The sequence below is a fragment of the Diprion similis genome, chromosome 4 (assembly GCF_021155765.1).
Source record: "Diprion similis isolate iyDipSimi1 chromosome 4, iyDipSimi1.1, whole genome shotgun sequence".
NCBI lineage: Eukaryota > Metazoa > Arthropoda > Insecta > Hymenoptera > Diprionidae > Diprion > Diprion similis.
The window spans coordinates 6,092,327-6,106,424 of NC_060108.1; the positions used below are offsets into that span (position 1 = coordinate 6,092,327).

General features: G+C 37.7%; 1 protein-coding gene and 1 pseudogene across 1 annotated transcript; one reads left to right on the forward strand and one right to left on the reverse strand.

The window, feature by feature from the left end:
- Window positions 1-891: 891 nt before the first annotated feature.
- On the forward strand, window positions 892-2,516 carry LOC124405587. Its single transcript, XM_046880614.1, has 2 exons — window positions 892-1,183; window positions 1,315-2,516. The coding sequence occupies exons 1-2, from the start codon at window positions 892-894 to the stop codon at window positions 2,514-2,516; spliced, it is 1,494 nt and encodes a 497-aa protein (XP_046736570.1).
- A 9,446-nt stretch (window positions 2,517-11,962) lies between these two features.
- LOC124405508 overlaps window positions 11,963-14,098 on the reverse strand; it is a 16,870-nt pseudogene continuing 14,734 nt past the window's right edge.

Genomic DNA, 14,098 nt, shown 5'->3' on the forward strand with positions numbered 1-14,098 from the left:
GCTATTTTTGCCAAGTTCTGGACTTCAGATTTTTGTTGTTTTTCCTGGAGTACTTTTTCCAACAATTTTTTAATCGTCTCAACTGCGGTACTTTGTGTGGTCTCGACTGCTTTTTCCGTGATTTCCTCTAAATAGTAATCACCAAACTGCAGATTTTCTTCTTCATCCAAGTATACTTTTTTTAATTCTTCTGTTAGAGTAATCCAGATTTTCCTATATTGATTCCTCTTTGTTAGTGTTTTTTTTATTTTAGCAAATACTTGTGTATTGAGGTCAGACATAATATTGTCGATTTCCCATCTGCCGATTCTCTCATCTTGAAATCAAACCTTAGTTTGTCCATCTCTTGAAATATTTGCAGAAATGTTGTTTTGTAATGAGTCTATTTTTCTCCTGTTTTGAGGTTAGAATAAAGGTTCAACTGCGTTTCTCTGTAAAATCGAAAGTTTTTTTATTTACACTATGTACAACATGGTTCATTTCCTCAAATCTTACCTGTAGAATCAAAAGAAACAACATTTAAAGCTGTTATTCCAATCGATGTATTTCCTCTCACAGTTTGGTTTTCTACAGGTTTTACTCTGCGATTCTCTCGTTCTCTTACTTTCTGTCTCCCCACTCCTAACGTCGGTAACATAGGTCGCAGCCGTAAGAGAAGCGACGATACGAGTAGACGAGAGTCACGATTTTCTTTACACATATATTGGGAAATGACAAACTCGAACATGACATCTAGCGGCGAAAAATGTAACTGCTGCTGTCAAGTCGCTGCCCGGTGTTTACCAGTGTTTGCGCCGTGATATACGTGCGTTTTGTTAGTATCAAAGAGATTTATTAAAGCAGTGACTCAATAATTAAGAAAAGAAATCAACAAATAAGGATCGTGACAGTATGGGCGACATTCCGGGCGAAGGTATGAGGTTTTCGCCAAGAATCTCTAAAGACAAATCATTTTGTGTCGTATACGGCTGCTCAAGTAACAGTAGCAGAGATCCAACCGTGAGATTCCACACATTTCCGACACGTGGACAAACTTTTGTTAAAATTACCAATAAACGAGGAATATCGGAAAAAATCGACAAATTCAAGGCCTGGGAACAAGCAATAAAAATCGGTAAACCGATTACTCCGACCATGCGCATCTGTTCCTTGCACTTTAAAAAAGAGGATTATTTTCTGCCAGGTAAGAAGTACCAAATTGTTTTTGGAATTGATGTAGATTATACTATAGAAAAAAATTAAAGAAAGGATTTATTGTTAACTTTTGCAAAATGATCTTTATATAAATAATTTTAACACAATTCTCTGTTGCAGATGTTCAATCGAAAAGAAAAAATTTAAAAATTAGTGCAGTTCCGTCATATAACTTGCCGAAGAGATCAACCGACAAAGTAACAGAAACTGCGGAAAATAAGAATCGAACGAAAAGAATATTAGAAAGAGAACAGAAGCGACAGTTGATTGCGAAAGAGACAGTTAAAAAAGTTGAAACCCCTGCCGGTGAAGACTCTCCGATGGAAGTGGATGCCAATGAAAAATGTGTCGAAACACAATCACTACTTGATATTCCACCACTTTCCTCTACTGCTGAAATTGGAATTCAAGTACAGAGCGGAGACCTTGTTCCAACACTACGCAGTCTTATTAAGAGTGATCGGCAACTCAGTACTCTCACTGGTATTGAAAATTTCACGATACTCGAGCGAATTGTAGATATTGTGCATATAATGAACCCAAACATTGCGGATTCAAAATCAACGGTCCAAGAACAAATATTGATGACGTATATTAAACTAAAACAAAACGCATCATATGCGCTTCTCGCAATTTTCAGTCGAATGTACAGTGCACAAAGCTGCAAAAGAATATTCCTCCGAATGTTAGACGTTTTAAGTAGAGTCCTTCGAGTAGCCATTCCTTTCCCCTCAAAGACTGAAATCTCACGAAATATTCCGACGTGTTTCGAAGGTTTCGAAGATGTTCGTGTTGTTCTAGATTGTACAGAGATATTTTTGCAAAAACCAAAAAATCTTTGCTGTCAAATCCTGACATATTCATTTTACAAAGGAACCTACACAGTAAAATTCATGACCGGAGTCACTCCGGCTGGTATGATTTCATTCATAAGCAAACCATACGGAGGAAGATCGTCGGACAAAGCGATATTCGTAGAGAGCAACTTGTTGGAAAAGTTACAGGCAAATGATGCTGTTATGGTTGACAAAGGGTTCCTCATCGATGATATTTGCAAAAAAAATGACTTAAAACTTATTCGGCCTCCTTTTTTGAAAAAACAAAAACAATTCTCAAGCGTCGACGCATGTTTAACTGCAAAAATTGCCAAAGCTAGAGTACACATCGAGCGTGCCAATCAAAGACTCAAAACATTCAAAATTCTAGGGGATAAACTTCCATCCAAACTTGCATCGAAGATCGAACAAATATTCACAATAATTTGCGGAACAGTAAATATTGGTTCTCCAATTCTAAAAAACAACAAGTTTCCATCGTTGTGACCATCTTTTTCTACGTAACTTTGAATGGGAATAAAATAATAAATATACGTATGTTTATTTTTATATTACATAAATATAAAGCTTTATATTTCTCTCTTTTCTATGCGTACACTCAAAATGCAAGTAAATAAAAGAAACGTTGTAAATTAAACCTTAAGACAAAGATTATGTACCATCATGTTAAAATAAACGTGTTTGATTGCAAAAAGCATTTCTTTAGCAAAATTCTCATCGAAAGAAACATGCAAAACAATCATGCTGTTGTCGAAAGGTGCAAAAATGACCAAATCAGCTTGTTGCAAGTTTAAAATCGCCATGCCTGCTTGGACTTGACCGTAGTACGTATGCTTGTTTTTCAAAGTTATACTATCGTTTGTTATTTTCAACCAGTTCAAGTTTGGTATCACGTCGGAAATTGTTTGCGTTTTTCCAGCATAAGAGCATTTAATTTCGATAAGCTTATTTGGTTTGCCATCTTCAAATATAACTCCATCGGGAGAATACCCTAGCCATCGATTTTGCTGTGACACAGTTAATCCGAATTGAAAAACTTGCTCCGATGTTCGCTTCTCATATTCTTTACGTGCAAGACTTTCACTGTCTGCGCCGTGTTTTACAAACTTGTTAGTGAAATCTTGAGGGTTGAAATAATTTTCGGATTTTTTGTGCCAATCAGGATTTTTGTTTTTACTGTAGGTGTACAGCTCATAACACCTTGATCCCGTGACTCTCATTTGGCGCTCCTTCAACCAAACCGAAAACGATGTCATGCTCTCTGTACAGATGTCCACAACATCTCTCTCCAATCCATTCAGAATATTTTGACAACATTCTCTGAGCGGGCGATGAACGCAATCCGCTAAATGTTGCATACATTCTGATGTTTGGTTCAGAAAAATCGTTCTAATCTTCTCCCTTTGGGGATCAGATACAGGGACAATACTTTTTGGAAGAATAGGAGCGAGCCGTCCAAACCTGTGTGAAATCCAAATCAAGTTCCCCAAAGATACACCATCACCCTTTGAAAAATATAGACCAGAGAAACAATAACTGCACACCTCCAAGGTTAAAAAGAAAATTTTTAGTAATTAAATGGATTCTCGTGAAGAAAGTTATGGTGTAAAAGTTCAGATTCTCAAAAGCATGCTCAATGGTTAAAAAAAAAAGTTTTTATTTATTTATTTATTTCTAATTTTATTATTTATTATAACAAACTATGGTAGTCTAGGACTAAATATAAACAAACTGCATTGGACATTAAGACCCAAAGATCCTTTTCAGAACCTTTTCCACTCCTGCGCGTAGCAGGTCTGCGAAGAGATTCTTCGCAGACTCTCAACGCAGGACGCAAAAGGGTTTCTTATGTCGAAATCTTCATTGTAGGTTTTGTTGAAAGTTTATTATAAACTAGATACACATTGTGAGCTATATTTATTTTATACTATAACTTTATGCCATGAAAATTCACTTTTTACTAGAATTTTGACAAAATACCAACACCATCAAGTTGGTACACATCGTTCATTAGAAAAGAGAGAATAGAAGAACGCTATTTTCTATTTTCATTTCTCTTAGGTTTATGTAATATATTATCCATCGTATCAAACTGGATTGAGTGTTGGAGTTGGCTGTGTGAAATGAAAGGCAGAAAGTTTTACGTGTGTTGTGCAAATGCTGATCCTGGAATTCCTTGTAGAATCATCGCTCGTATCAGCTCTTCGTCCGCAACGTTAACTACGTCGATGGATTTGAGTCGGAAACATTCGTGCTCTTCTAACGGCACCGGCTTATATTTTTCCAGTGATTTTTTTTGAGGCTCGCTCCACACGCATTTTTTGTCCGTACATGAGAGAACGTCCAGTTTATCGATATCGTTTCTAATCAGATATAATAACTTTGGTTAATTAAGAACACATTGATTGATTATTGAAACCATATTTACCTGGTAAGAAACAACAACACAGCCAAACTATGTTTGCACTTTTGACCGAGTCCAGCTTTGCACGTGCAGGTTATGTTGCCGATCACTCCTACTTTATTTAAAGTTGCGTTTATCTCGTGAGGACTGCTTTTTGAATTGGATGTTTGAAAACAGAATGCTCGGACTTTGATAATATTATTTTCACAGTCACGAGCATCCTCGCATCTGTCACACCGGATTATGTGGCCTGCATTCAGCAATTTTTCACCTTCGATGAAATTTCTGTGCGTTGGAGCTGTCTCAGCCCAAGCACACACATCGCCAGTGGTCAATCTCATTGCGAGAATTGAATGGATTTTGATAAATTCGAACCGATAAACAAATAAATATAAGCGACTCCCTATGATTTCACGTGTTAGCATGGACCGGCTGACTTGGATGAGGCCGCCATATTGAATAGGCCACGCCTCCGTGTTGGTTCCCAATATAAAGTGTGACGTGGCGAGTCTACCAGCCCATCACCGACCTGCACCTCACTCCCAGGCGGCCGCGTGAATCGCTCCTGGAGAGCAGGGGAGAGTCCTGCCGTGCCGCACCAATGAACAGCCAGAGTTAGCTTTAAGATTTATGTATTATTGCTAATGCTTTTTGTTAGTTCCCCGCCAAATTCTCTGAGGTGACCGCCACTGCCGCCGCCACTGCCGACGCCGTCCAACAACCACCCTGCGCTGCCGTCGCGGGAAATCGGAGGGACGACTGGACGACCGGCGCGGAGTTCAAAGCCCCGGACCCAGTAGTCACACCGTTGCTTATATTACGCGAACATCGATGCCGCCAAAGACATCTCGCTGCTGCCGCCCAGGGGTCGAGTTGCCTCCACCTGAGTCCCTAATAACCCGGCACCAAAAACCACCGGACTCAGCCTCTCCCTGGGTACTCCGATGCCGAAAAAACGTCTCCGCCTTCGAGCTGACCGCCCTCGCAACCCGCAGCATAGCGCGGCGAACAGACCGGGTGCCTAGGCTCCCGCCGGTCTCTTGCCAAAATGTGCCTATCGACCCCCCCCCCCCCCCCCCCCCCGCCCCCCCCCCCCCCCCGCCCTCCGTAGCGCCGACACTGGATTGCGTTCATCGAGAGCGGGCGGCCACCTCACTCTCCCTTGCGCTACCATACGTACTGCTGCGATAGTAATACCTGCAAATTTGCAACTATGCTTCGCTGTGTCTTTTTTGTCCTTCTTCTGTTGGCTTGTCAAATAATTGTACCGGACCTTTCGGAGATAGATAGCTGCCGTGTGTCATTCCGGAGCCTCTCGCATCTTCGTGTAAAAAGGTAGGCTGACGCTACCCCGAATCTCGCTGGCTAACACGGATCCACGGCCTCAGGCCATTTTCCCTTGGCAACAGGTTGCCGGCCAGCTTCGGTCGGCCATTTTAAGTAAAAGCCCGCGAGCCTCGTGGTGACTAAGCTTTTCTATTAACTGTATTTTTTATCTTAATTGCTATCTTGTTTTATTACTATTATTGTAAGATACTCTGGTTGTTCATTCGGTGATTTTCTGCCGTCTACGACTAACGAATAATTTGTAATAGATCGAGTACCGTGCCGCTTCCCGGCCGCGTACTAAGTACGTGAGTGCGAGAGAGAGAGAATCTGTGAGTGAGTGTGTACGCCCGTGCCGTTGTTGCCGAGTGTAACTACCGCCGTCAAGCAGCGACAGGCGACCGTGTCGTTACATTATAGACAAGCGAAAAAGGATGATCTCGTATTTGCGAAAACGTTAGACTGCTAGCGAATTTGTTTTCGAATTGCTTCGTATTGTTATGAGTTTTGGAATTGTCAACGCTTTTGCAGTGTCGCCAACTTGGGGGTTTTCCCCCTAAATTTAGGGGGGAAATAGTTGCGCTGGGGTTTTTTTGGGGGGAAAAAATGTTTAGGGGTTTTTTTAGGGGCTTATAAAAAGGCTTATGGGGATTTTTAGGGGCTTCTAAAAATTTGCTCAAAGGCTGCAAAAAAATTGTTATTAGTGTCACAATTTTCTTTCCGTAAATATGTACATTAGATTTGCTATTGTAATTTTTTAAATATTTTATGGTGGTATATATGACATCTGGTGGTGGACTGCATATAGCCCAAACAGTTTACAGTCACCTGTCTAGCGAGTCCGCGTTAACGCAGACCGTGACGGGGGCGACAGGATTGAACAAGAGTCTGCTGGCAAGATTTGCGTGAGCTAATGGGAGCTGAGGATTATGAGTTGACAAGTCGGGCGGGCATAGTAGCGGGTTTGTAGCTGCATAGTTGATTGTTGGATACACAAATTTTCTTAAATTGACGTTGTTAAAAATTAGTTGTTGTGTTAATAAATTAAAACAATTGAAGTAATGCCGAAAAGTACAGAGAAGAAATATCGCCAAAAGTATACCAAAGTATGGGAAAGTGATGTTTAATTGAAAGGTAAGGATTACATTTTCATTCAGATACTGGGTAAAAGTACAACAACAGTCTAAATCTAAACAACGAAATACTTCCTCAAATTAAATGAAATGTTTTTTATAGGTAGTCTGAATGACCATCATATATCATTGATGTTCCAACTTTATGAAAAAAAAAACAGGTCTATATAATTATTTCTTGTTTTGTTAAAGTTTTCATTTCTCCAAGTTGAGTTCGAATTTTCTCCTGCTATATTCAAGTATTCAAAACAAGATGGTAAGGTTGATTGTAAAAGCTATCCAAAAATTTATGCAAGATTCGCATTTCGCGCCATTTATGCGGTAAAATGTTCGCAAAATTAAAAAAGGAGCGCTATACACGAAAATACAACGAGTTTTCATCGTTGAGCAATATTTTAAAAATAATGAAGCTTTGGCACCTACTGTTCGCAATTGTCGTACAAAATATGGTCGGAATAGTGATTTAACTGTATCCAATGTGAAGAGATTAATTGAAAAATTTAACAGTGCTACATTTTTAAGAACCCTGAACTGTCACCTGCCACGCTGTGTTTTATTTTTTGGCGGAAACATTTCAGACGTGTTCGAAAATTGAGTAACAGTACTGTCAACAATCTTTCGCGCTGCCGAGTTCGTGAATAGCTCTGAGTTTGTTGTATAGGAAGTTTTTAGTACTGCTAGTCAATTCACGAACACGGCCTTTACAGCACAAATGGCGGAAAATTCAAATATTGCGTGAATTTTAGGCCATCCTTTAGGTCACGTATTATATAATAACTGTATTATATATAACTACAATAATAAGATCATTTTTCAATTAAGGGTTTTCTCTGAGGATACTAACACAATTAATGTTTCTTGTGGTGGTGTTGCTTATCTGTTTCAATCCACAAATAAGTCTTGAATAAATTAGTACTCATGATAATAAAATAATGAATCTGTTCTGTAATAATATTTGATTTGCAGATTGGATTTCACCAGATCCCACAAACGACGGTACGGCGGTATGTAAGTATTGTCAAGCGAAGTTAAAAGCTCACAGGAAAGATTTGGTTGGTCACGCAAATACAGAAAAACATAAAAAAGCAGTTGACGCTGATAGAAGTGCAAAATCATATCACAAAATTACATCGGCAGTTCAACTAGTTCGTCCTCAAGAAACGAAAATTGCAGAGTTGAAAATAGCGACTTTTATCGCGGAGCATTCTTCTGTTCAAACTGTTAATCACTTGACAGAAATATTACCAAAGTTAGATAATAATTCTGAAACCTTATCTAAGTTAAAACTACACAAAACAAAGTGTACCATGATAATAAAAAATGTGCTTAGTTCTTGCATGCTTAAGGATCTAATACAGGAGGTAAGCGACTCCGCTTACTCTCTCATCATCGATGAGTGTACAGATGTTTCGACTCTCAAGATTCTTTGTATAATGATAAGGTTTTTCTCAAGTTCACAAAAACAAATAGTGACTACATTTTATCGCATAATTAAGTTGACTGATTGTGATGCGCAGAGCGTGTGTGATGCTATAAAAGTTCAGTTGAAGCATGATGGTCTGAATCTCCAAAATCTAGTTGGAATAGGCGTGGATGGTGCTAATGTGATGGTAGGTAAACACAAATCAGTAGCTGCCCTTCTGAGAAAAGAATTGCCGGATCTCGTCGTAGTAAAATGCATCTCTCATTCTTTACATACATGTGCAGAGAAGGCAGCCGAAACACTGCCTAGACAATTAGAATTTCTGGTTCGAGAAATTCACAATTGGTTTGCTTATAGTTCTAAACGTATCGAAGAGTACAAAGATCTATACGAAACAATGAATAATAATCGTAATGTTAAAAAAGATCAAGGACTTAGTGGAACTCGCTGGCTAGCTCGTTTCAACGCTATAAATACAATACTGGACCAATGGTTAGAATTAGAACTTTTATTTTCAATGGCTAAAACTCAGGACAAATGTTCAAATGTGATGGTAGGTAAACACAAATCAGTAGCTGCCCTTCTGAGAAAAGAATTGCCGGATCTCATCGTAGTAAAATGCATCTCTCATTCTTTACATTTATGTGCAGAGAAGGCAGCCGAAACACTGCCTAGACAATTAGAATTTCTGGTTCGAGAAATTCACAATTGGTTTGCTTATAGTTCTAAACGTATCGAAGAGTACAAAGATCTATACGAAACAATGAATAATAATCGTAATGTTAAAAAAGTTCAAGGACTTAGTGGAACTCGCTGGCTAGCTCGTTTCAACGCTATAATAAATACAATACTGGACCGATGGTTAGAATTAGAACTTTTATTTTCAATGGCTAAAACTCAGGACAAATGTTATATGGCAGATCAGCTGCATGATGTAATGAAAAGGTTACCTTTTAAGGCTTTTCTGACTTTCTTGAGAAATGAACTGAAGTCTATTACTCAATTGAATCAACTTTTTCAAAGCAATCAAGTGGAACCAGTGAAATTATTCGAAGATCTATTTCTACTATATAAGAATTTAATGCAGAAGATTGTAGTACCCCCTCAACTACAAAAGATTAGTGACAATGAACTTGTTAAATTTAATTTCCACCCCCATTTGATGCACACTTCCGCAATATACTTCGGTTATGATTTTGAATGCGCAATTCAAAAAATTGATCCACAAGATATACTTGACGTAAAAGAACGATGTAAAAACTTTTTAGTTGTTCTGGCTGAACAGATTCAAAATAGATTGCCTGAAAATTTATCAATTTTCAAAATAATGGCAAGTCTTGATCCCAAATTTGCTACGTCTCAGGTAAAGCCTAGTCTCCATGAAATTCTGCAGAGAATTTCCAGAACTCACATATATGGTGAAAAACAAGGCATCGAAGATGAGTGGCGTCAACTAGCAAATAAAACATGGACTAGTTTGTCTAATACCGAAGAATTTTATGTAGAAGTATACGAAGATAGCGATGCAGCAGGAAATAAAAAATTCCAAAATATATCTAAATTCGCAACAGCGTTGCTTTGTCTACCTTTTTCGAATGCTAGTGTAGAGCGCGCGTTTTCTATCTATTCAGTGATAAAAAATAAGTTAAGAAACAAATCAAGTCCTGAAATGTTGCAATGCCTAATGATGGTTAGACATACTCTACAACAAGGTTCATGTGTCAACTTTACACCAACACCAGCTATGATTAAGCAATTCAATTATAAGATTTACGATTTAAAAAATAAAACTAACAATAGTCAGACTCAAAGCGATTGTGATAGAATGGAGGAGATCTTACTTCATATGGATCCGTAATCCAATTCAAACAATCCAAATGTGATATGATTACTACTTTAATAGTACTATTCGTTCTGTTTAGTTATATTCAAAGTTTATAATCTTCAAAATTTGTGAGTAATGAAGAGTTATAAGTATTCGTACTGGCTGCAATAATAACTATTATAATAGTAATAAATATTGAATTATTTTTATATAATTTGTTATTATTTATAACTAAAAATAACTAAATATTTAAAATAATACATAATACTATTAAGATTATTAATCGAACCCAGAAGCTCCACTGTTTCAATCCGTAATTGAACTTTTTCTTTCGGTAGTATAAGTTTGTAGTGATAAAACAACATTGTTCTGCAACATTTTTTTATTTTGTTGTAAAATATCAGATGTATACTGCTTATCAAAACTGCATGTCAATTAAATACTAATGAAACACTAATGTAACGGAGTAAATTTAAAAAACTGTAAGATAAGTATCACAAATTCTTGTTTCTGCATTTTGTGATTTTAAAACGAGTTATTAAAAATTTCATTCTGATTGTATGACTCTTACAGTTATCTTTTCCTGCATTCAGAAAATACTTGCCTAAACATACATTTCCGAGCTATGTTATGTTTTTCTTTACCAGGCTATTCGTGGAGAGTGAACTGTAAGGAAAACTCAAACTCAAGCAACCTAGCGGGATTGCGTAAGCCAATCACGACACAGAACGAGAGAGACAGAATGTCTCAACATATCCGGTATCGTTGAATGCAATCCCACTAGACGCGCAAGTTTTAGGTTGGTATGTCAATTTAGGGGGATTTAGGGGTTTTTGAAATCAGTTTTAGGGGGATAAAATTGCAAATGTTGGCGACACTGCGCTTTTGCTTACCAACGAATTTGTAATCGCATGAGATATTGAACCGTTAACGATTTTGCTCCGCTTATTATTCGCCTAGCTTGGTCGCTTGCCGCTCCCCGCTTCTAGCTTGTACTGCTTGATTTTGCCGTTGTACATTGAATTGTTTAATGTTGTTGCGATGTTATGTTTTATCTTCAGTTTTATTTGAATTGTATCGAAGCGTACCGCCACCGATAAAACCGTTTGCCGTGTAAATCTTTTATTTTTGTGCCTACTGCCTTGCCGTAACGGCTTTATTTGTTAATAAATGCTGGTAATTACATCTACAATCATTTGATTGTCACATCTATACTATCTCACCTTCGCGCCCACGTTCCCCTTACCGCTGGCTAGTGGGCTGTTTTTGCTTGCCTGCTCTCGTTATAGTTTTCCTTTTGGGATTTATCTGTTGTGAATTTGGTTCGCCGTTCGAGTCGGCGAACGACTGTTATTGTCGAGGTAATTTTGAATCTGGTAAGAGTATAGTCTTTTACGGCTCTCTCGAGCCTGGCGCCCAACACCGGTTTTGCAGTGCCGTTAAACATTATACATTCCATCTATTCTACTGCCGTGTTGGAGAACCACTGATATATAACTACACTGGATTGGATATTACCGTATACCCAACGTGTAAGCTCGTGCGTCCAATTGAACTGCTGAATTCCCGCCATCTTGTAGGGAAAGTTGTCACAAAATGCGCGCTAGATTTAAATCGCATAATATAAGTTATTTAGATCTAATGCGTTGACTGAGACATATTCATCACACAAAAAAGTTTCTGACGTGTAAAATAATGTTTGATACGTTAAATGAGGAACAAATAATTTTTTCGAAAGTATATTATTATTTACATTACCATGATGTAGAAGCTTATTTACTAATATGATAAAAAACTTGTATTTAAGCGTGATTTTTCTTGATGTTCAAAAGAAGTCTTCAATTCTGAGAAGTTTCCGTCCATCATCCTTTATCTTATGGTGGGCTGAGTTCCATACAGATTATTCAAAAATTTGTGTAACACTAATTCAACCGTTAGGGAATTACCATCCATTGATCATCAAAGTGGAGCTTAAGACATGTAAAAAACGTTTTGAATTAAATTATATCGAATTAGGTGTGTAAAAGGTTTATTCCAAAAATATGAAAAATAAAACATTCCTTTTAAACGTTAAGGCACTTTTATAGAGTTGCGTTTGATAAACCATAACCGTAATAAAATTAGTAGTGTTAATCCACACACATGAAGAAAAAGTTACAAGTATAATTGAAAGAAAATAAAAAAGATGTACATATCTAAGCATGCAAATTAGGTACAAATGTGTAGGTGACATATTGCCACTTGTCGAGTTATGTACATGGTTATATAGATTAGATATAATTAATAAGATTAATCCATAAATAAGATTTATCACAAATGGGTTAAAAGTGAAAATTAAAAAATCTGCATATTGCATGTCTAAGGATGCAAAGCAAGTATAAAAACATAAAGCACGTATTGAAACTTGTCACGGAATATAAATGGTTATTGATTGGCCCATACGAGTTGCCGATTCGTGTAATGCCGTATATTCAATCCTGTTTGTCGCAAAGTAGCAATCTTGGTTAAAGCAAACATTCGTAATTCGATATACTCTTTAATGACAGATTTTGTGAGTTGATATACGTGATTAGAAAAAGCTCATTCGGCGCATCGTCAAAAATGTGGACATCTAGCTCACTAAATACTAAATTTTTCAACGGATTCTCTGAAAGACTTTTTAAAACTTGTGAACACAAAATACCTGGGAACTGAGACTCTACTGGAGGAAGACCTTGATTGCAATTTACAGCATGCCTAAACATTTTTTCAGTAACAGAGGCAATGTTGATCACCGATTCGCTTGGTACGGTAAGGCCTCCCTTATTCTTAATGATCAGAAGTTTCAAGCTTTTGGACACAGTTTGAATGGTATCTTTGGTTATATCATATAGGAGAGCCAATCGGCAATCATCACACTTTAGGCGCTTCAGTATTTTCCTAACCACATAACCGCAAGTATATGAAATTGCATTTTCCGAGAAGTCGCTCAAGTTTTCTGATAGCATATTCTCAGAATATAAAAAATTATCGTCAATGTTCTTATCAGTCCCTAAACTATCATCTAAGTCGTACTTTTTGCATACTCTTATGACTTCCATCTCATCGTGTAATCGTGAATCGTACCGGTCGACAATTTTTTTTTTTATCACCCGAAGAAACTGTTGTCACATCCTCGATGCCCTCTGCCTCTACTCATTAGTTTTATTTCAGTTTTCGATTAAATTCATTTATATCTTATATTTTTGAGTCTCCGTATGCATTGTATGCATACGGCTTTCTTTATCACTTTTTACGGCTCTGGGAAATAACCACCCTCAGCTTATAATAATCTTACTCATTAAATAATGTTACGGGATAATCCTTACCTAAACAGACTAGAATATACAAACTCTCTAAAAGTAACCAGATGACCGAAAATCGCTTCTCGATATTTCCAGGTATGCAGAATCTGGCACGCACGTGCAAAGGATTAAAATCAATATAGCCATCTTTGAAGTGTCTGTTTGGACAGGGTCGTCCCGAACATACAGTAGAATATTTTTTATCATGTACCAAAACAAGCACGGCAATTCCCACCCGCACTCATGGAAGAGGCGGGATTAGTTAAGATAGTTTTGCATGCTACACCGTACCCAAAGGGCGGGGGTAGTTAATGGCGAATGGAAAACTCAAAATCTTATCAAGACTTCCTTATTGGGCAGCTCTCTCAAAGATGCTGGGAACCAATCAGGAAGTAGTTTCTCTCAATTCTCAGTTTTTCTGAACAGTCAGTTGTTACACAGACGTTACACAGTCCTGACATAGTCGTCAGCAGTCGTTAAATTTTCGTCAAGCAGTCGTTACATTTTTCGTCAAGCAGTCGTTACATAGTTGTCAGCCAGTCTTCATCAAGAAGAAGCAGCTCTCAGTTTTTTCAAGACATTCATTCCTCATTGTTTATTCGCAATTCTCATTTTCTCAAGTCTCATTCTCAGG